We start from the raw sequence: 17,310 nt of genomic DNA on the forward strand, positions 1-17,310 counted from the left end.
AGAAGATGACTAGAGGATTGGTACCACAAATGGCAGAAGATATGTAATTGTTTTGTTATTGTAAGATACAAGTTGATAGATGGAAGAATATAACTTAAAACTAGTTAAACTTAGTGAAATTTAGTGATAATAGATATAGTTAAAGAAATAATTGATAATGATAATAATGTATACAATGTGTAGTGTTATGATAAGTAATAATTGGATATGAATATTGAATGGTACCCATGAAAGGAAGATTAGAAATCTTTTTGGATTATATACAAAAGTTAATAAAAAAGAATTAAGTTAGACACAGTTAAGTTTTGATTATTAGGGGGAAAATGTTATGATACAGGATATAGTCAAATAAAGGAGGGATAATGATGACAACCTATATATATATATGTATGAGTATAATATAAGGAAACTAGATGAAAATTGCCAACAGCGATTTGGAAAGAAGGATTAGAAAAGTTTGTTGTTAAATATTATGGATGTTTAGCTAGAATAGGACATAAGGATTCAGTGTTATTGGATGATTTTAGAAATATTCAATGAAATGCCAGTATGTGCTTATGTATTAAATCTTGGTATAGTTTATGATGGACGTTTAAATAATTATAGTCAAATAAAAATGGAGGTATAAGAGTAACATCTATAAATATTTGAGTTAAAATACTTGAGTTAATATGAATGATGCTTGATGACTGTGGAAGAGATGCACGGAAGCCTTTTGTAACCAACAGATACACTTTCTACAGTATGTAAAGAAGGAAGATTTTATGTGTGGTGTTTGTTTTGAAAATAAAAAATACATTCTATTTAAAAAACAATCTTGTGAAAAAACAGTTGTAAGTCACTCCTTTTTCAGGGCTGTTGTAACTTTGAACAGTCACTAAAGCGGCTTCACATGAGGATCAGCAACGTGAAACAGGGCGAAACGGAGCCTTCTTTGCAATGCTTATTGGTTAGATCGAGCGCCACCCCCTCATCCTCCTCTCTTCCAGCCCTGTTGCAATCTTCAGGGACTATCATGCCTTGGCTTGATGCACGCCACGATAAACAGAGTGCCGACGTGGTCTGCGCAACTACAGATCCTTCGGATATAAAAAGTAAATTCCAGAAGTTCAAAGGGATATTTGTTTTGTTGTAGGTCTGGTGTTAGGAAATAGACTAGCAATTTCACGGGACATGCAACGGACAGATTCTCTGATATCAGAAAGTACAGATGTTATGTAGTTAGCTGCAAAGTGCATGCACTCATGCACGCACACATTATTATTTATTATTTATCATTTATTATTTATTATCTATTATCTATTATCTATTATCTATTATCTATTATCTATTATCTATTATCTATTATCTATTATCTATTATCTATTATCTATTATCTATTATCTATTATCTATTATCTATTATCTATTATCTATTATCTATTATCTATTATCTATTATCTATTATCTATTATCTATTATCTATTATCTATTATCTATTATCTATTATCTATTATCTATTATCTATTATCTATTATCTATTATCTATTGGTTTTGTATGCCGCCCACTCTTGGAAGACTCCGGGCGGCTTACAATAAGAAGGGAAGGGGGATATAAAAATAAAAACAACAATTTAAAATTACAACAACATTCATAACTTAGAATGGGACTGGATAATTCAACAGCCCCAGGCCTGCTGGAACAGCCAGGTCTTGGTCGCTTTACGGAAGGCCAGAAGGGTAGTGAGGGTCCGGATCTCGACAGGGAGATCGTTCCAGAGGGCCGGAGCAGCTACAGAGAAGGCCCTCCCACGGGGGGGGTCGCCAGCTGACATTGACCGGCAGATGGAATCCGGAGGAGGCCTAATCTGTGCGATCTAATAGGTCTCTGGGAGGTAATTGGCAGGAGGCGGTCTCTCAGGTAGCCAGGTCCGATGCCATGTAGGAAAGATTCCTCTTTCCATTTCTCTATTTTCCCTAGTTTGTTAACCAGTATAGTCAGTTAGTGGGGCTCAGGGGATGGTAGTCGATTTTCTTCATTACCGGTTTGGTATTGGGAGAACACAAAGGTAAGTCATCTGTGCACCAAGTTTGTTTGAAATTGTTTGAAGCGTTCCAAGAGTTATGCTGGAACAAATATACCGTACATACATAGATACAATACAATGCAATAGCGGAGTTGGAAGGGACCTTGGAGGTCTTCTAGTCCAACCTCCTGCCTAGGCAGGAAACCCTATACCGTTTCAGACAAATGGCTATCCAACATCTTCTTAAAGACTTCCAGTGTTGGGGCATTCACAACTTCTGGAGGCAACTTCTGTTCCACTGATTAATTGTTCTAACTGTCAGGAAATTTCTCCTCAGTTCTAAGTTGCTTCTCTCCTTGATTAGTTTCCACTCATGGCTTCTTATTCTACACTCAGGTGCCCTGGAAAATAGTTTGACTCCCTTTTCTTTGTGGCAACCCCTGAGATATTGGAAGACTGCTATCATGTCTCCCCTAGTCCTTCTTTTCATTAAATTACCCAGTTCCTGCAACCGTTCTTCATATGTTTTAGCCTCCAGTCCCCTAATCAACTTGGTTGCTCTTCTCTGCACTCTTTCTAGAGTCTCCACATCTTTTCTACATCGTGGCGACCAAAACTGGATGCAGGATTCAAAGTGTGACCTTACCAAGGCATTATAAAGTGGTATTAACACTTCACGTGATCTTGATTCTCTGTTTATGCAGCCTAGAACTGTGTTGGCTTTTTTGGCAGCTGCTGCACACGGCTGGCTCCTATTTAAATGGTTGTCCACTAGGACTCCAAGATCCCTCTCATAGTTACTACTATTGAGCAAGATGCCACCTATACTGTACCTGTGCATTTCATTTTTCTTGCCTAAATGTAGAACCTTAGTTTTTTCACCATTGAATTTCATTTTGTTAGGTAGGGCCCAATGTTCAAGTCTGTCAAAATCCTTCAGTCAACATCTGTCAACATCCTTCCTTTAGATAGATAGATAGATAGATAGGTAGGTAGGTAGGTAGGTAGATAGATTGGTAGGTAGGTAGGTAGGTAGAAAGATTGGTAGGTAGGTAGGTAGGTAGGTAGGTAGGTAGATAGATAGATAGATAGATAGATTGATAGGTAGGTAGGTAGGTAGGTAGATAGATTGGTTGGTAGGTAGGTAGGTAGGTAGGTAGGTAGGTAGGTAGGTAGGTAGGTAGGTAGATAGATAGATAGATAGATAGATAGATAGATAGATAGATAGATAGATAGATAGATAGATAGATAGATAGATTGATTGATTCTCAAGTCCTGAGTAGAGGTGGATTCCTACTGGTTCAGATTGGTTCGGCCAAACCAGTAGTGATTTGCCAGCCTTGGTCGACTCAGGCCTGCCACAGCTTTGAACTGGTTCCCCGGTTGGCACAGCATGTTCCCCCCTCATGTCCCCCCTTCATGTTCTGCAAATGCACAGACCTATTTATGGGCAACAGCGCACGCATGCACGCACACCGAACCGGCAGTAATGCTGGCAGCAACCCACCACTGGTCCTGAGAATGTCTATGGTGGTGGGATATACATTCAATGAATTAACGTATTACTGAAATTGCATTGGTGCATAAGATTCCAAATTTCCAAATTCCAAATTAACCTTCTTGAGAGGGTGTTTGTGGCATAGAGAACAAATGGTCGTGCAAAATCTTGGGTTTCCTTCAATACATATATTCAAGAAGAATTTAGAGGATTTCCCCCGCTGGAAGGCCTTAAATGGGATTCCTGCATCAAGCCATGAGATGGACCAGTGGTCTCATTTAGTGTATTTCAATCTTGGTTGGACGTGTGGACTTGAGTGCTCATAATTTCCCAGCCAGCATGCAAACCCTGCTCTAAATAACCTTTTAATAATTTGGTAATATTGTTTATTTTTCTGGTTTTTTTAGACATCTTATGAGAAGTAAAGAAATGTTTGGATTGGTATACATCAAATAACTTTGACTACCCAATTTCAAAGAGCATTTTCTCCAAGCTCTGAAACATCCAGGGGGGGAAAAATCAGGTGTTGTTCCTTAGATAAGGTAAAGGTTCCCCCTGCACATATGTGCAAGTCATTCCTGACTCTAGGGGGCCGTGCTCATCTCCGTTTCAAAGCTGAGAAGCCAGCGCTGTCCAAAGACGTCTCCGTGGTCACGTGGCTGGCATGACTAGATGCCAAAAGCACACGGAACACTGTTCCCTTCCCACCAAAGGCGGTTCCTATTTTTCTACCTGCATTTTTACGTGCTTTCGAACTCGTAGGTTGGCAGAAGCTGCGACAAGTAATGGGAGCTCACTCCGTTACGCGGCACCAGGGATTCGAATGGTCAAACAGCTGACCTTTCTGATCGACTAGCTCAGCGTCTTAGCCACGGAGCCACCGCGTCCTTACAAGAGGGAAAATACCTGGCATTCTCACAGGTTCTTCTGCCAGGCTACTTCCGCCTACTGCCAATTACCTCCACTAGACCGATAAGATCGCATAGATTAGGCCTCCTCCGAATTCCATCAGCCAGCCAGTGTAGACTGGCAACTACCCGGAGGAGAGCCTTCTCGGTGGCTGCTCCGACCCTCTGGAACGAACTCCCCGTGGAGATCCGGACCCTCACCACCCTCCAGACCTTCCGCGCCGCACTTAAAATCTGGCTATCCCAGCTGGCCTGGGGTTAAAGACTCTAACCCCTACTCGAATTGTATGACTGTTGAGTTCTTAAATGATGTAGTGCTTTTATGTTGTAAATTGTTTGTCCTCCCCCCCCCCCCCTTTGAACTGTGAGCCGCCCTGAGTCCCCCCAGGGAAAAGGGCGGCATACAAATAAAGTGAAACTAAAACTAAACTAAACAGGCTGTGTGTTTGTTTCAAAAGAATAAATGGAGTGGGGCGTGTGGGGGGTGGGGGGGAAAGAAAACCGATTTTGGAAATAACCACTACCAAAACTGTCATACTACCTGGGTTCTTTTATTAAATGTTTCTAATATTTCCTTCGGCAGGAAAATAGTTTCTGTTCTAGTGAATGATGAGTAAGTGAGTGAGTGAGTGAAGGACGGAAGAGAGGTGGGAAGTTTCCTCTGAATTAAGCTTTCAGTGTTGTACATCACTCTTTGTTTCAGACTGTTGTCGTGAAGGCAGATTAAGGCCAACGATATTTACTGCAACCTCTCCTGGGCAGTCAGTTGATAGGGAAATGGCTTTGCGGTAGGGCGAAAAGGTTGTTGGGGCTTCCTCTTTTATAGAAGCAACAGTGGGGCTAGAATCAAGGCTGCCCGGAGGACAATTGGTCACCAGTACCTCTTCTTCCTCCTGCTTGGGTGGCGTTTCTGTGACATTAGCTGGTGGCTAATAAGACAAAAGATAAAGAAAATGAATTGCCCATATTTTATGCTTGGTTATTTTGTGAAATGTTCAAGGCAGTTGAGGTTCATAAATTCTGCTTTCTGGATGCGACAAGGGGAAACCTTTCCAGTTGCACTTCCTCGGAGGTGTGCCTTAATTACTGTCAGTCTTGCTGGGTGGATGGACAGGAAACGTGTTTAAAAAAGTAAACTAAACTCAGCCACCAAGGAATAAATATTTTCTGTGGAGGATAGCTGTCTGAGAAACTTACCAGATGCGGGAAAAACTCGCATTGTACCGTGACAAATTTTTTAAATTCTAGTTGGCTGTTGATCACGGAGCCTTTGCATAGCCCTGAATCCTAGAGCAAAAAAGAAAGGTTTCATCAACAAAATTTTTTAACCTGCTCAGAATTTTGAATATGCGGTGGGATTGCAGTGGATGTGGTTGATGAGATGTTCTCCATCAAAGGGCCTTCTCCATTGCTCCCTGTGGTTGACAAGCCTTTTCTCCTCCCCAGAATGACAGTTTCTGTGGTCCCATTAGAGAGGATGGAGCCTCCATGGGAAAGCTGAATTCTTGTGCTATGCTTCTTAGAATTTTAAATTCTTTCTTTTCACAGTCATCCAACCATTCTGTGGATTTCTTGAAGCAAATTTTCCAAAGGAGGAAATGCGTTTTGGTGTTCCGGGTATTAATTTGGTATTTTAATGATTATATTCCTATAATTATATACATAGAATTTATGAAACAAAACTAAGAGAAGGGCTGAATTCCCGCAGATTATCGCATTCCATTTTAGTCCAGTCTAAATGTTCTATTTATATTTATAAAGGGACACGGTGGCTCAGTGGCTAAGAGGCTGAGCTTGTCAATTGAAAGGCCAGCAGTTTGGCGGTTCTAATCCCTACTGCCATGTAACGGAGTGAGCTCCTGTGACTTGTCCCAGCTTCTGCCAACCTAGCAGTTCGAAAGCACATAAAAATGCAAGTGGAAAAATAGGGACCACCTTTGGTGGGAAGGTAACAGCGTTCTGTGCGCCTTTGGCGTTTAGTCATGCTGGCCACATGACCACGGAGACGTCTTTGGACAGCTGGCTCTTCGGCTTTGAAATTGAATCAACACTGCCCCCTATAGTTCGGAATGACTAACATCAGAGGTGGCATCCAGCAGGTTCTGACCAGTTCTGGAGAACCGGTAGTGGAAATTTTGAGTAGTTTGGAGAACCGGTAAATATCACCTCTGACTGGCTCCGCCCGCATCTATTCTCTGCCTTCCACAGTCCCAGCTGATCGGGAGGGAATGGAGATTTTACAGTATCCTTCCTCTGCCAGGCCCACCAAGCCATGCTACGACCCACCAAGCCACACCCATAGAACCGGTAGTAAAACAATTTGAATCCCACCACTGACTAGCACAAATGTGCGAGGGGAACGCATTTCTGGCAAATGTAAATGTTCTATAAATGCAGTCATTGGGTCTGGCAGACATTAATGAATAAAGAACACAATATGAGCAGTTAAACTTTGATTCTTCAGAAGACATGAGCTAGGTTTTATGCAAGATTGTGAATACTTACTGCAGTTTCATCTGGGAGCAGAGGGCATTTAGAGATGTCAGACACAGGTGGACTTTTGCGACAGGAAGTCTCCTGGATGATGTATTCCACAAAGTTGGATTCGCCAACAACCCACTGTAGAAAGTCATAAACAGTTAGAATGGGTCACATTCTCTGCAGCAGGGACGTGCAGTCACTGGAGGCAAGGGAGGCGTGGCCTCACCAGTCATGAGGGAAAGGAAAGGATTTTAAAGATTTTTTTAAAAAACAATTAAAGCCAAGGTAGTTGCTGCCAGATTTACAGTGACTTGGAACAGTGCTTTGTGTTAACCATAGGAGGAGGCCAGAGAACTAGGGGCCTCTTTTGCATAAGGAAATTTTCGCCTTTTAAGAGTTAAGCAAGGGTTAACAAGGAAAAAATTCCTTATGCAAATGAGGCACGTATTCTCTCGTCTCCTGTAGAGGGCATTTTTAGAGGCTTTTTAGAGTTCTCTGGGAGCAACTAGCTCAGTCTGACAGACACTGGCCTTTCATGAGGGGAGGGCAGGGCAGGGCAGGGAGAAGCAGAGTTGAAATCGTCTCTGAAATAGCTGGAAAAGGTGCGTGTGGGGGGAGGGGGGAGGAATTCAAAAAGTTTGATCGGAAGGCAGCAGGGGAAGGGGGGGTATGGCAGAGGAGCTGCTTTTAAGCAGTGACATGCGGTGAGGGTTATGCCTGGTGAGGCTCAGCTGGGCATCCTTTTGCGAAGCAGGGCAGCGTTCAGCCTCGGTGGTGGTGGTGGGAATTTGCATCGCGGGAACCGCCAAGCGCCTGGGTCTGCAGCAAAGGCGCTTGGCGGCTCCCACGATACAAAGTGCCCCGCCGCCCACCCGCTGACCCGGCCTGCGGCCGCTGCTTCTCCAAGCTCCGCCACTGGAAGTCTCGGATCGCCTCTGGGGGAAAGCTGAGTGAGAAGCGGAGCGAAGCTTCTCCGTGGCCTCCTGGCATGGGGAGGCCACGGAGAAGCTTCGCTCCGCTTCTCACCCAGCCTTCCCCCAGAGGCGATCCGGGACTTCCAGCGGCGGAGCCTGGAGAAGCAGGCCGGGGCAGTGGGCGGCAACATCGGGGATGGTGGGGCACTTACTTTGCATCGCGGGAGCCGCCAAGCACCCAGGTCTGCAGCAAAGAGGCAGCCTCCTTCTTCTCGCCCACTCCTCTCTCCTCTGAAGCACGCCCCGCCCAACGTAAGCGTGCTCAAGAAGACACGATTGGCTGCTTCCAAATCAGGAGGCGGGAGAATTAGTGCCTCTTTTCCATCTGAACTTCTTTGCCTTTTAACTCTTTATTAACTTTTAGAAGGCAAAAAATTCCTTATGGAAAAGAGGCCCCGAGTTCTCTCGCCTCCTGCTTTGGTTAACACTAAGCAGACACCAAGCCACTGTAAGCTGGAATCTGGTAGCAACTATCTTGGCTTTAATTATTTAAAAAAAATATTTAAATTTCTTTTCTTTTCCTGAGGAGAGTGGTGAGGCTCTGCCTCCCTTGCCTCTAGTGACTGCACGTCCCTGCTTTTAAGCCTTTGGAAAATATATCCAATCCAACTTCTGTGTTTGTGTTTGAGAGTGAGTGAGTGAGAGAGGGATCGAAGTTCTCTGTGTGCGTGTGTCTGTTTGAGAGGGGGGGAGGGAGGGAGAGAGGGAGGAAGGAGGGGGAGGGAGAAGAAAAAGAATGGGAAAACTTATTTTGCAAGGGGGAAAAATGCTGTCGCTTTAAATCGGAACTGAGCATGCCTGGCTGTGGAATTCTGGGAGTTGAAGTCCACAAGTCTAAAAAGTGCCTCACCAGGCTTAAAGCTGACTGCACATCATTGCTCTGCAGGTAATGTTCCTCATAAACTTTAATAACTTGAAGCCCTCCAGTATGTCCCCAGGATTCTTAGTACCAGGAGAACTGGTAGAATATTATCAAATGCTATCAATAAGGGGACACTAAAATATTCAGTAAGCAAATTGAAAGTAATATTGTAGAAAAATCAGAATCAAACCCATGTGGGAAATTGGATGTTTCCAGGAGGATCACTGGCAAATAAAAATTAAAATCTTTTTTAAATCAGATTTCTGCAGACTTTGATAACCTGTCTCTACATTTTCTTTGGCAACAGTGTAGAAATCAGCTGCCCTCTTCTGGAATTATTTCTGTTATTACTTTCAATTTCTACATTTCCCATCAACCCTGGTCTTTACAGCACTTTCTATACAAATCAAGGATACAACATCAACTTTCTTGATCAAAAGTTTCAGCTTTACCTGTGAACTTGCTTTGGTGACCTCACGAACGGCAAAATAATGATAGTGGTTAATTTCAGCATTGAATTTGGCCAGGCTTTCTCTAGCTGCAGCCTGAAATCTCTCTTCAGAAGGATTTCCGCCTACTGGACAGTCGGGGCAAATTCTTGAAATAACAGAACGAGGAACTTAAAAAAAAAATCAAAGAAGTATTATTTAAAATGGTGAGATGATACATTTGAATTGGAGCTTGTACATTTAAATGAAGCAAAATACAGAAAAGTTTTCAGCCTGAAAATAAATGATCTCACTCAAATGTGCATCTAATCAGGTTGACACCTGACTAGGTTTAACAACCTAAAACAACCCTCAACCAATGGTGAAATTCAATTTTGTTTACTACCGGTTCTGTGGGCGTGGCGTGGCGGGCATGGCAGGGGAAGCATATTGCAAAATCTCTATTCCCCCCCTCCCCTCCACTCTGGAGCCAGTCAGAGGAGGTATTTGCCAGTTCTCCGAACTACTCAAAATTTCCACTACCGGTCCTCCAGAACCTGTCTGAACCTGCTGAATTTCACCCCTGCCCTCAACAGCACAGAAACAGTGAAGCTTGTCATTGTGAGAAATCTGAAGGCGGGAACCAATAGAAAATAATATCTTAATGCTACCGGTTGGATTCTGGTGCTATTTCAGCTTGTTTCTTGCAGATGTTTCGTTACTCAGGACCTTTCTTGTACCAATGCTTTCTTGTGCCAGCCAACTTCAGACTGGAGCCCCAAAAACAATTTGGATCTTTTTTCTTCTGTTTAATTGTCTCTGATTCCTGGAGGCAATCTGGATAAGTCCCTGCAATTTCCCCTTTTTGGGATAATTTTCTTTTCTGGATAAACCCCTGCAAGTTTCTTTTTTGGGATAATTTTCTTTTCTGGATAAGTCCCTGCAATTTCCTTTTTTTGGAGGATAATTTTCTTTTCTGGATAAGTCCCTGCATTTTTCTTTTTGGGATAATTTTTTTCTGGATAAGTCCCTGCAATTTTCTTGCAAGGTTTTTCAGAAGAGGTTTCCCATCAGCCGTTAACACCCAACAAAGGAAATGCCTCCATCTAAAGTTCAAACCACATTCGCCACAACTTCTAGTTCACACAATTCAGTCTCTAGCTGGCATAGCTGGCCTTGTTGGCAAAGCTTGTGTCATCCACTAATTGCATGCCAAAGTTCACATGTACTAAGTTGCAAATGAATCAAGTAGGCTATTTTGCAGAACAGATTGAGGCACAAACTATTCTTTAACCTAACAAAGCAACAAAGGTATGAGCAGTTCCTTAGCATTTTTCCCCTTATTTCCCAAGGTTTATATTTCTTCCAAACATCCATACTCATAACTTTATGATGAAGGGTCAGTTTTAGGAAGGTACAGTATGATGCAAGACAGCAAATTAATCTTTAGTGAGAAACAACTTGTCAAAGTTACCTTGTTTCACCAAAGATAAGACTTCTTGTGCATGCGCTAAAATAAGCCCTCCCCATGAAAATAAGCCATCCCCATGAAAATAATCCCTCCCCGTGAAAATAAGCCCTCCCCAAAAATATTGCAACACAGCAGCAGCCATGAGGTGTCCACGCTCACCACCTCCTGCACCTCAAAAATAATAAGACCTCCCTGAAAATAAGGCCAAGTGCTTATTTCGGGGGTCAAAAGGAAATAAGACCCTGTCTTATTTTCGGGGAAACACAGTAATATACCTTTCAACAACATCTTTTGCTGTACCTCTTCTATGCTAACAATCACACAATACATTATGAATTAGCTGGAAAATGTCATTTGGGTCTGAGTAGGAGTTTTTATGGGACACTGTGGCTCAGTGGCGAAGACGCTGAACTTGTTGATTGGTTCAAATCACAGTTTGGCGGTTAAAATCCCTAGGACCATCTAATGGAGTGAGCTCCCGTTACTGGTCCCAGCTTCTGCCAGGAGTAGAAGCACTTCGAAAGCATGTAAAATGCAAATAGAAAAATAGGGACCACCTTTGGTGGGAAGGTAGCAGCATTCCGTGCACCTTCGGCATTGAGTCGTACCAGTCACATAACCACTGAGACGTCTTAGGACAGTGCTGGCTCTTCAGCTTTGAAAGGGATATGAGCACCGCCCCCTAGAGTCGGGAATGACTAGCACATATTCGCAAGGGGAACCTTTACCTATACCTTTAGGAGTTTTTATTTTATTTTAGTTGTATAGTACAAACCCTGCATGGAAATGCAGGCGTAGTTAGTAGAAAATAATATCTTATAGTTGTAAAAATGCTGGGGAAAAATGAACACAGAAAAAAGTGTGCGAAAAATATATAAATTTGCAACAACATTTACAGAAAAGGAAATTCAGCCAAACTGCATCTATGGTTGAAAAATAGAGCAAACTGAAATTATAAGGGCAGCCTAAGATACCTGGAACAATGGAACAAGACGTTAAAATTTAATGTTGGGGCTTCTGAATCTATTTTTTAAACTTCATTGGGGACAGCGGTGGGTTGCTCCGAACTGGGCCGAACCGGTAGTGGAATTCAGGCCTGGGTCGCAGAACCAACAGCGACCCCGACCTGCCAGACCCCCAAACCAGTTCCCTTGCCACTGCTGGGCCACTTCCATTTTAGTTTTTAATGACTGCGCATGCACAGTCCACTGTAAATTGTTCTGTGAATGCGTGAAGAACAATTTACATTGAACAGTGCAAGCTTGTGCAGCGCGGGCGTTGCGAACCCGTAGTAAAACCGGCAGTAACCCACCCCTGGTTGGGGATATCTGTGAAACTGCAATTGCAAAATACACGTGCTCTGGATAGTTATTTTTGGCAAGCCTCTATGCAGCGAACATGATAAATACGTACAAGTGTGTAAACTGCAGTCACTTTTGTATAAGGTGGAATCATTCGTTACCCTGTTGAATTTCATTATTATTTCGCAATTGCCAAAGACCTGGAACAAAAGGAAACAGTGTGTTAGTGCTACCCATTTCTTTTATCAATGATTCCATGACACATAATCAAAAGCTGGATCTTTCCCATATCTTAGGCTCAGGTTTACTTTCCTTCCATAATGTTTTCCACATCTCTGCAGCGCCTACATTTTGTATAACCTCACCGTCTGTTTTATTGCACTGCAGAATGCATTAGGCGTTACTAGGAAGAGCTCATTCGTGCATCACAGATGATCGATCCAGCGGACATGATCTCAATTCCACCTGATCTACTTCCTGCTTTAGACCAAACCTGAAAGGTCAAAGGCCAAAAGTACTCTCTCAGAAGATTAGTATACTTTAGTATACTTTTAGTATACTTTTAGGAGGCTTCAGAGAAAGAGACGGAAAAGAGAATGCTAAATTAAGAGATTGAAGGTGGTGTGAATGTTTTGTTTGACAAAGGACTGGAGGGGAAGGGGGCAAGGATCACTTGGGTACCCAAAAGGGGGACATTTAGAAGAAGGCCAAGAACTGGTTCCTTTCCTTTCATTGTGTAGACATGGAAGAACCCATTCAAGTTGCAGGAGTGGATTGAATATTAGGAAATCTTTCCCAAATGTAAGAGCCATGGCTGGCCAAGAGAAAGTATGAGCTATTTCTTGAGTTCCTGCAAGGAACTGTGGGGGTTGAGTTTGATTCATGTATGCAATCCCATTGACTTGATAGGGCACCTCAGTGCAGGGAATTATGATAGCAATAGCAATAGCAGTTAGACTTATATACCACTTCATAGGGCTTTCAGCCCTCCCTAAGCGGTTACAGAGTCAGCATATTGCCCCCAACAACAATCTGGGTCCTCATTTTACCCATCTCGGAAGGATGGAAGGCTGAGTCAACCCTGAGCCAGTGAGATTTGAACAGCCGAACTGCAGAACTGCAGTCAGCTGAAGTAGCCTGCAGTGCTGCATTTAACCACTGCGCCACCTCGGCTCTTGATGAACACAGAGATGCCAAGGAACAAGTGGCAAGATGGGAGAAGTGGTGAAGGCTATTGTGAAGAGAAAGTTTGTTGCCACATGGCAAGCGGGTGGAGTTACTCCCTCAGTCACCTTTGAAAACCTAGATTCAAACCCCAGATTTGATGTCTTTCTAAACCCCATTGTGGGTTCTTTAAATTAGATCAATTACTTACTGTCTCATGTGGGCTTCTAAATTCGCATTCTTTCCAGGGTTTCCTGCTCCGCACATGGCATTGGGTTTCTAGCACATCCAAAATAAGATCGAAAGCAGACTCATCACCCTATTATGGACAAAGGAAAACTGTTAAAAAGGCAAGCGAGGTTGTTAATGAACTTGAACACGTTAAATGAATTAACTTTCAAATCAAAATTCAGAAAAAGACAGGACATCATCTGATTTTTACTTGATGTCAAGAAACCTACTCCATTCTCAGATAAATCCAGAAGCTTCCTTGAACTGGGCAAGGATGCCCAATTAATTTAAATTATATGCAGCCCATCTTGCTTTTGAAGTAATGCAGGCATAGTTGTTTTTGTCTTGTGATGCAAGACTAATATCTTTTCCAGCTACTTGACAAAATTGCGCACATGCCAAAAAGGTTCCCAGCTCTGGTGGGATACTGCAAGGCTGCTCCTTAGTCTCCGATGAACGGGGGAAGAGCACCTGCAGTTACTAGATTAATCTCTCAATATTTTAATGCTCTATGGATCACTGCATCTTCAATGCATCTTGGGAAAACTGGTTCAACTCTTTTCTTCCTTGTTTAAATTTACCTCCCTGCATTTACAATCACCTACTTCTTTGAGAACCTCAAATGACAAGAGACCAGTTCTGTTGGGGACTTAGGCAGCAAAAGACGGTAGCATATTGGAACTTTGTATGCCAAGAAAGTTAAAGGGAACTTGTCGTGCCCCCGTCGGAGTCTGAATCTGTGGTGGAAGATGAGCTGGAACAAAGAAAGACTAGGGGAGACATGATAGCAGTGTTCCAATATCTCAAGGGCTGCCACAAAGAAGAGGGAGTGAAACTATTCTCCAAAGCACTTGAGAGTAGAACAAAAAGCAATGGGTGGAAACTAATCAAGGAGAGAAGCAACTTAGAACTGAGGAAAAATTTCCTGATAGTTAGAACAATTAATCAGTGGAACAACTTGCTTTCTGAAGTTGTGAATGCTCCAACACTGGAAGTTTTTAAGAAGATGTTGGGTAACCATTTGTCTGAAGTGGAGTAGGGTTTTCTGCCTACGCTGGGAGTTGGACTAGAAGGCCTCCAAGGTCCTTTCTAACGTTGTTATTCTATTCTATTCTATTCTATTCTATTCGCCACAGAGATCAAGAGGGCGGCTCCATTGGTCTTGGAGGAAACTGGGGAAGGGCAGCGTCAGTCCAGGCAAAGCTTTTCAGGATTAGAAAGGCTTGTAGACAGGGAGGAACAGAGCTCAGGTGAAGAGCAAGGACCCCCCCCTCCTGATCCTAGAGCACGGAGAGAAGAGAGAAGGCGAGAACAATGTAGGCCGAGACGCCTACGAGGGAGGAGAGTGCCCTGCCCCCTTTCACAAGGCATATCTGAGGACTAAGATGTAAGAAGGTATCAGAGGGAGAGGCCTTTGTCAGGAACAAGTGTTGAATCTGTGGAGCCTCGTGTGCACTAGCTGATGCCTGGAGATTACTGTGCTCTCTTGTAGGGCTTTCCAGGTTTGCCTGCTTTGCTAAACTTCTTGCTCTGGTTACTGTTTGGTTAACCTGACTTACTGGACTGCTGGCCCTGGTTACTCTTTGGCTAATCTGGTTTACTGGCCTACTCGCAGCCAAAGGTTGCTGAAGGTGCTGGTGAGAACTTTGCTCCAGGACTTGTAGTAAATGTGGGGATGTTTGGGGGCAAAGTTGGAGCAATAAAGGGGAGTTAGACCTGTTCTCTGGCTGTGTTGCTTTCATGCCATGCCCTGGGTCATCACAGAGCCCGTGTCCACAGAACCACGGGTTACTCCAGATGGTTTGTTACATGCGGCAAAACATTTATTTTTAATCCTAGCAATGGTGAATATATTATCACGAAACCTGATCTCAAATCATTAATTTAGAATGCCTTGGACAGTTAGTACCCTGTCCTATTTTTAAAAAGAGGGTGGAACTGACCAGTGATAACAAGAACTGCCACAAAATACATATTAGTTGCTTGACTCAGTCTAATGGTAAAGCTGGCCCTACTTTGAGTATGTCTTTTATTAGGCCTATCAAATCTAGGCTACACCACTTGGGTGCCATCAAATGATTCTGTAGGTTATTTTCCTGCTGAAATACACTGGTGCTACCATGATTGGAAAGCAGTATGCCTGGTGCTCAGTGGAAAGAAAAAAAAAGAAAAATCAAGAGAAGGAACAGATCTTACCTGAATAGCTTCTAGGACATCAAAAATGCGCTGGAGACCAAGAACGTAACCTTCTTTCCGATTTTCATTGACCTTGTTGAGGGCCACTTCTGCAGCAATCCTTACCCCCAAAGAGTTGCATGATGTGGAAAGGGAGAGAGGAAAAGGAACGGAAACCACTGCGTAAAACAGCTGTATCCCAATTAAGAATGAAATTAAAAGGGCCATTTTGTGGAATCAAAGAAGACAGCAACAAGAGCTAAGCTGAGAGAGCCAGGTTCTGATAGAGCTTTGTCTATCTATCTATCTATATACTGTGAAACCAATAGCTAATATTTGTTCTTCCACTGTATGGCGTCCCTCACCTTTAAGCTTCAACCTCTGAGGCAATGATGAGAAGTGTATATTTTGGCAAGTTAATTCTTACCAATGGTTATATCCTTGAGTTTAAGCCAGTTTTGCTATGCTTTTCTTTCTTCTTTCCTTCTTTCTTCCCTCCCTCCCTTGACAAACAACGGACCCAATAGAGTTGACTATCACTAAACTGCAAATTAGTTTTTCCAATTCCCATGTTACATGGATATATGCAACCAAGTTGTGATCATTAATCACAATTAGTTGAGCCCTGTCCAACATAGCCACAGAGGATCAGATAAAATGGGTTTTGTTGAGGAAAAAAGGGGGAAAGAATTAGTGTTGCTCAAATTCTAAAAAAAAAATTAGACATTAACTTCCACTTTATATCTAAATTGACTCACTTATGTTTCATCAAGATTTGTTTATTTAAATTTATTGGTTGCTCTACTGAAGTGTACTCGGCATGAATTCTATTCTATTCTATTCTATTCTATTCCATTCCATTCCATTCCATTCTAATGATGCTCACAATCCCAGAAATTTTGCAGCTAACAATATCCATAATATCAAGCATTTGTTAACTAATGACATCCATAGGAACCTTTCATGGCTAGTCACACTCACCATTTTATTGCAAACATATTAGCCATTTTCTGAATATCCACACTCTAAACCTTACTCTAGGCAACAAGGCCAGAGTATCAGACAATTTCTAACTTACCACATCAGTTTATATGCTGTCAGTGCTGGCTATCAACTAACACGATATCAAGCTGAATGACTGGCACAGCATTGAGTCCATGTCTGTCATAATGCTCTGAATTAATGCAAATACCAGATAATTATTTGATTTGGATTTGGGTTTATTCGATTTGTATGCCGCCCTATTCCCAAAGGGACTCAGGGCAGCTGAACAAAAGCCAAGGGGAGGGGAGAACAATACAGAAAAGTAAGACAAAAGCAAAACAGGACAATACAAACAATTTAAAAAACACAACAAGCACAGCCAATTCGAGTAGGGGTGGAACTCAACAACCCCAGGCCTGCTGGGACAGCCAGGTCTTAACAGCTATACTGAAGGCCTGAAGGGTGGCGAGGGTCCGAATCTCCACGGGGAGGTCATTCCAAAGGGCCGGAGCAGCCACAGAGAAGACCCTCCTCCGGATGGTCGACAGCCGGCACTGACCGGTAGATGGAATTCGGAGGAGGCCTACTCTGTGGGATCTAGTGGGTCTATGGGAGGTAATTGGCAGAATTTGATTTCGTTGTGTGATCATGTTGGAATCGCATGTTCTTTTAAAAATGTGTGAGCTATTTTTTGGTTTAAATGCCACTTTTGGGAAACAAATAATTAACTTGGAGAGCTCATTAGAGTACTTGAGTGGTTTTATTTTAAAGTGTGCTTAATTTTAAATTATAAAGAGGAACATAAGCTCTTTGTATGAGGGACCTAGA

General features: G+C 42.7%; 1 protein-coding gene across 1 annotated transcript; it reads right to left on the minus strand.

Moving 5' to 3' along the window:
- Window positions 1–4,941: 4,941 nt before the first annotated feature.
- Window positions 4,942–15,797, minus strand: LOC116513871 (fetuin-B-like). Its single transcript, XM_032225146.1, has 7 exons — window positions 15,520–15,797; window positions 13,304–13,411; window positions 12,041–12,128; window positions 9,181–9,347; window positions 6,917–7,030; window positions 5,609–5,698; window positions 4,942–5,340 (listed from the first exon to the last, which is right to left on the minus strand). Exons 1-7 carry the CDS (start codon window positions 15,724–15,726, stop codon window positions 5,086–5,088), a joined length of 1,029 nt encoding a protein of 342 aa, XP_032081037.1. The 5' UTR covers window positions 15,727–15,797; the 3' UTR covers window positions 4,942–5,085.
- Window positions 15,798–17,310: the final 1,513 nt, after the last annotated feature.

The sequence above is a fragment of the Thamnophis elegans genome, chromosome 10 (genome assembly GCF_009769535.1).
Source record: "Thamnophis elegans isolate rThaEle1 chromosome 10, rThaEle1.pri, whole genome shotgun sequence".
In the NCBI taxonomy this organism is placed as follows: Eukaryota; Metazoa; Chordata; class Lepidosauria; order Squamata; family Colubridae; genus Thamnophis; species Thamnophis elegans.

Excerpts from the sequence above, each read along its gene's own strand:
- LOC116513871 (XM_032225146.1), bottom strand. The coding sequence starts at position 15,726 with ATGGCCCTTTTAATTTCATTCTTAATTGGGATACAGCTGTTTTACGCA. Across the intron at positions 12,129-13,303 it reads TTAGAAGCCCACATGAGACA|GTCTTTGGCAATTGCGAAAT; the intron begins GTAAGTAATTGA and ends CTTTTGTTCCAG. Across the intron at positions 7,031-9,180 it reads TCACCAAAGCAAGTTCACAG|TGGGTTGTTGGCGAATCCAA; the intron begins GTAAAGCTGAAA and ends GACTTTCTACAG.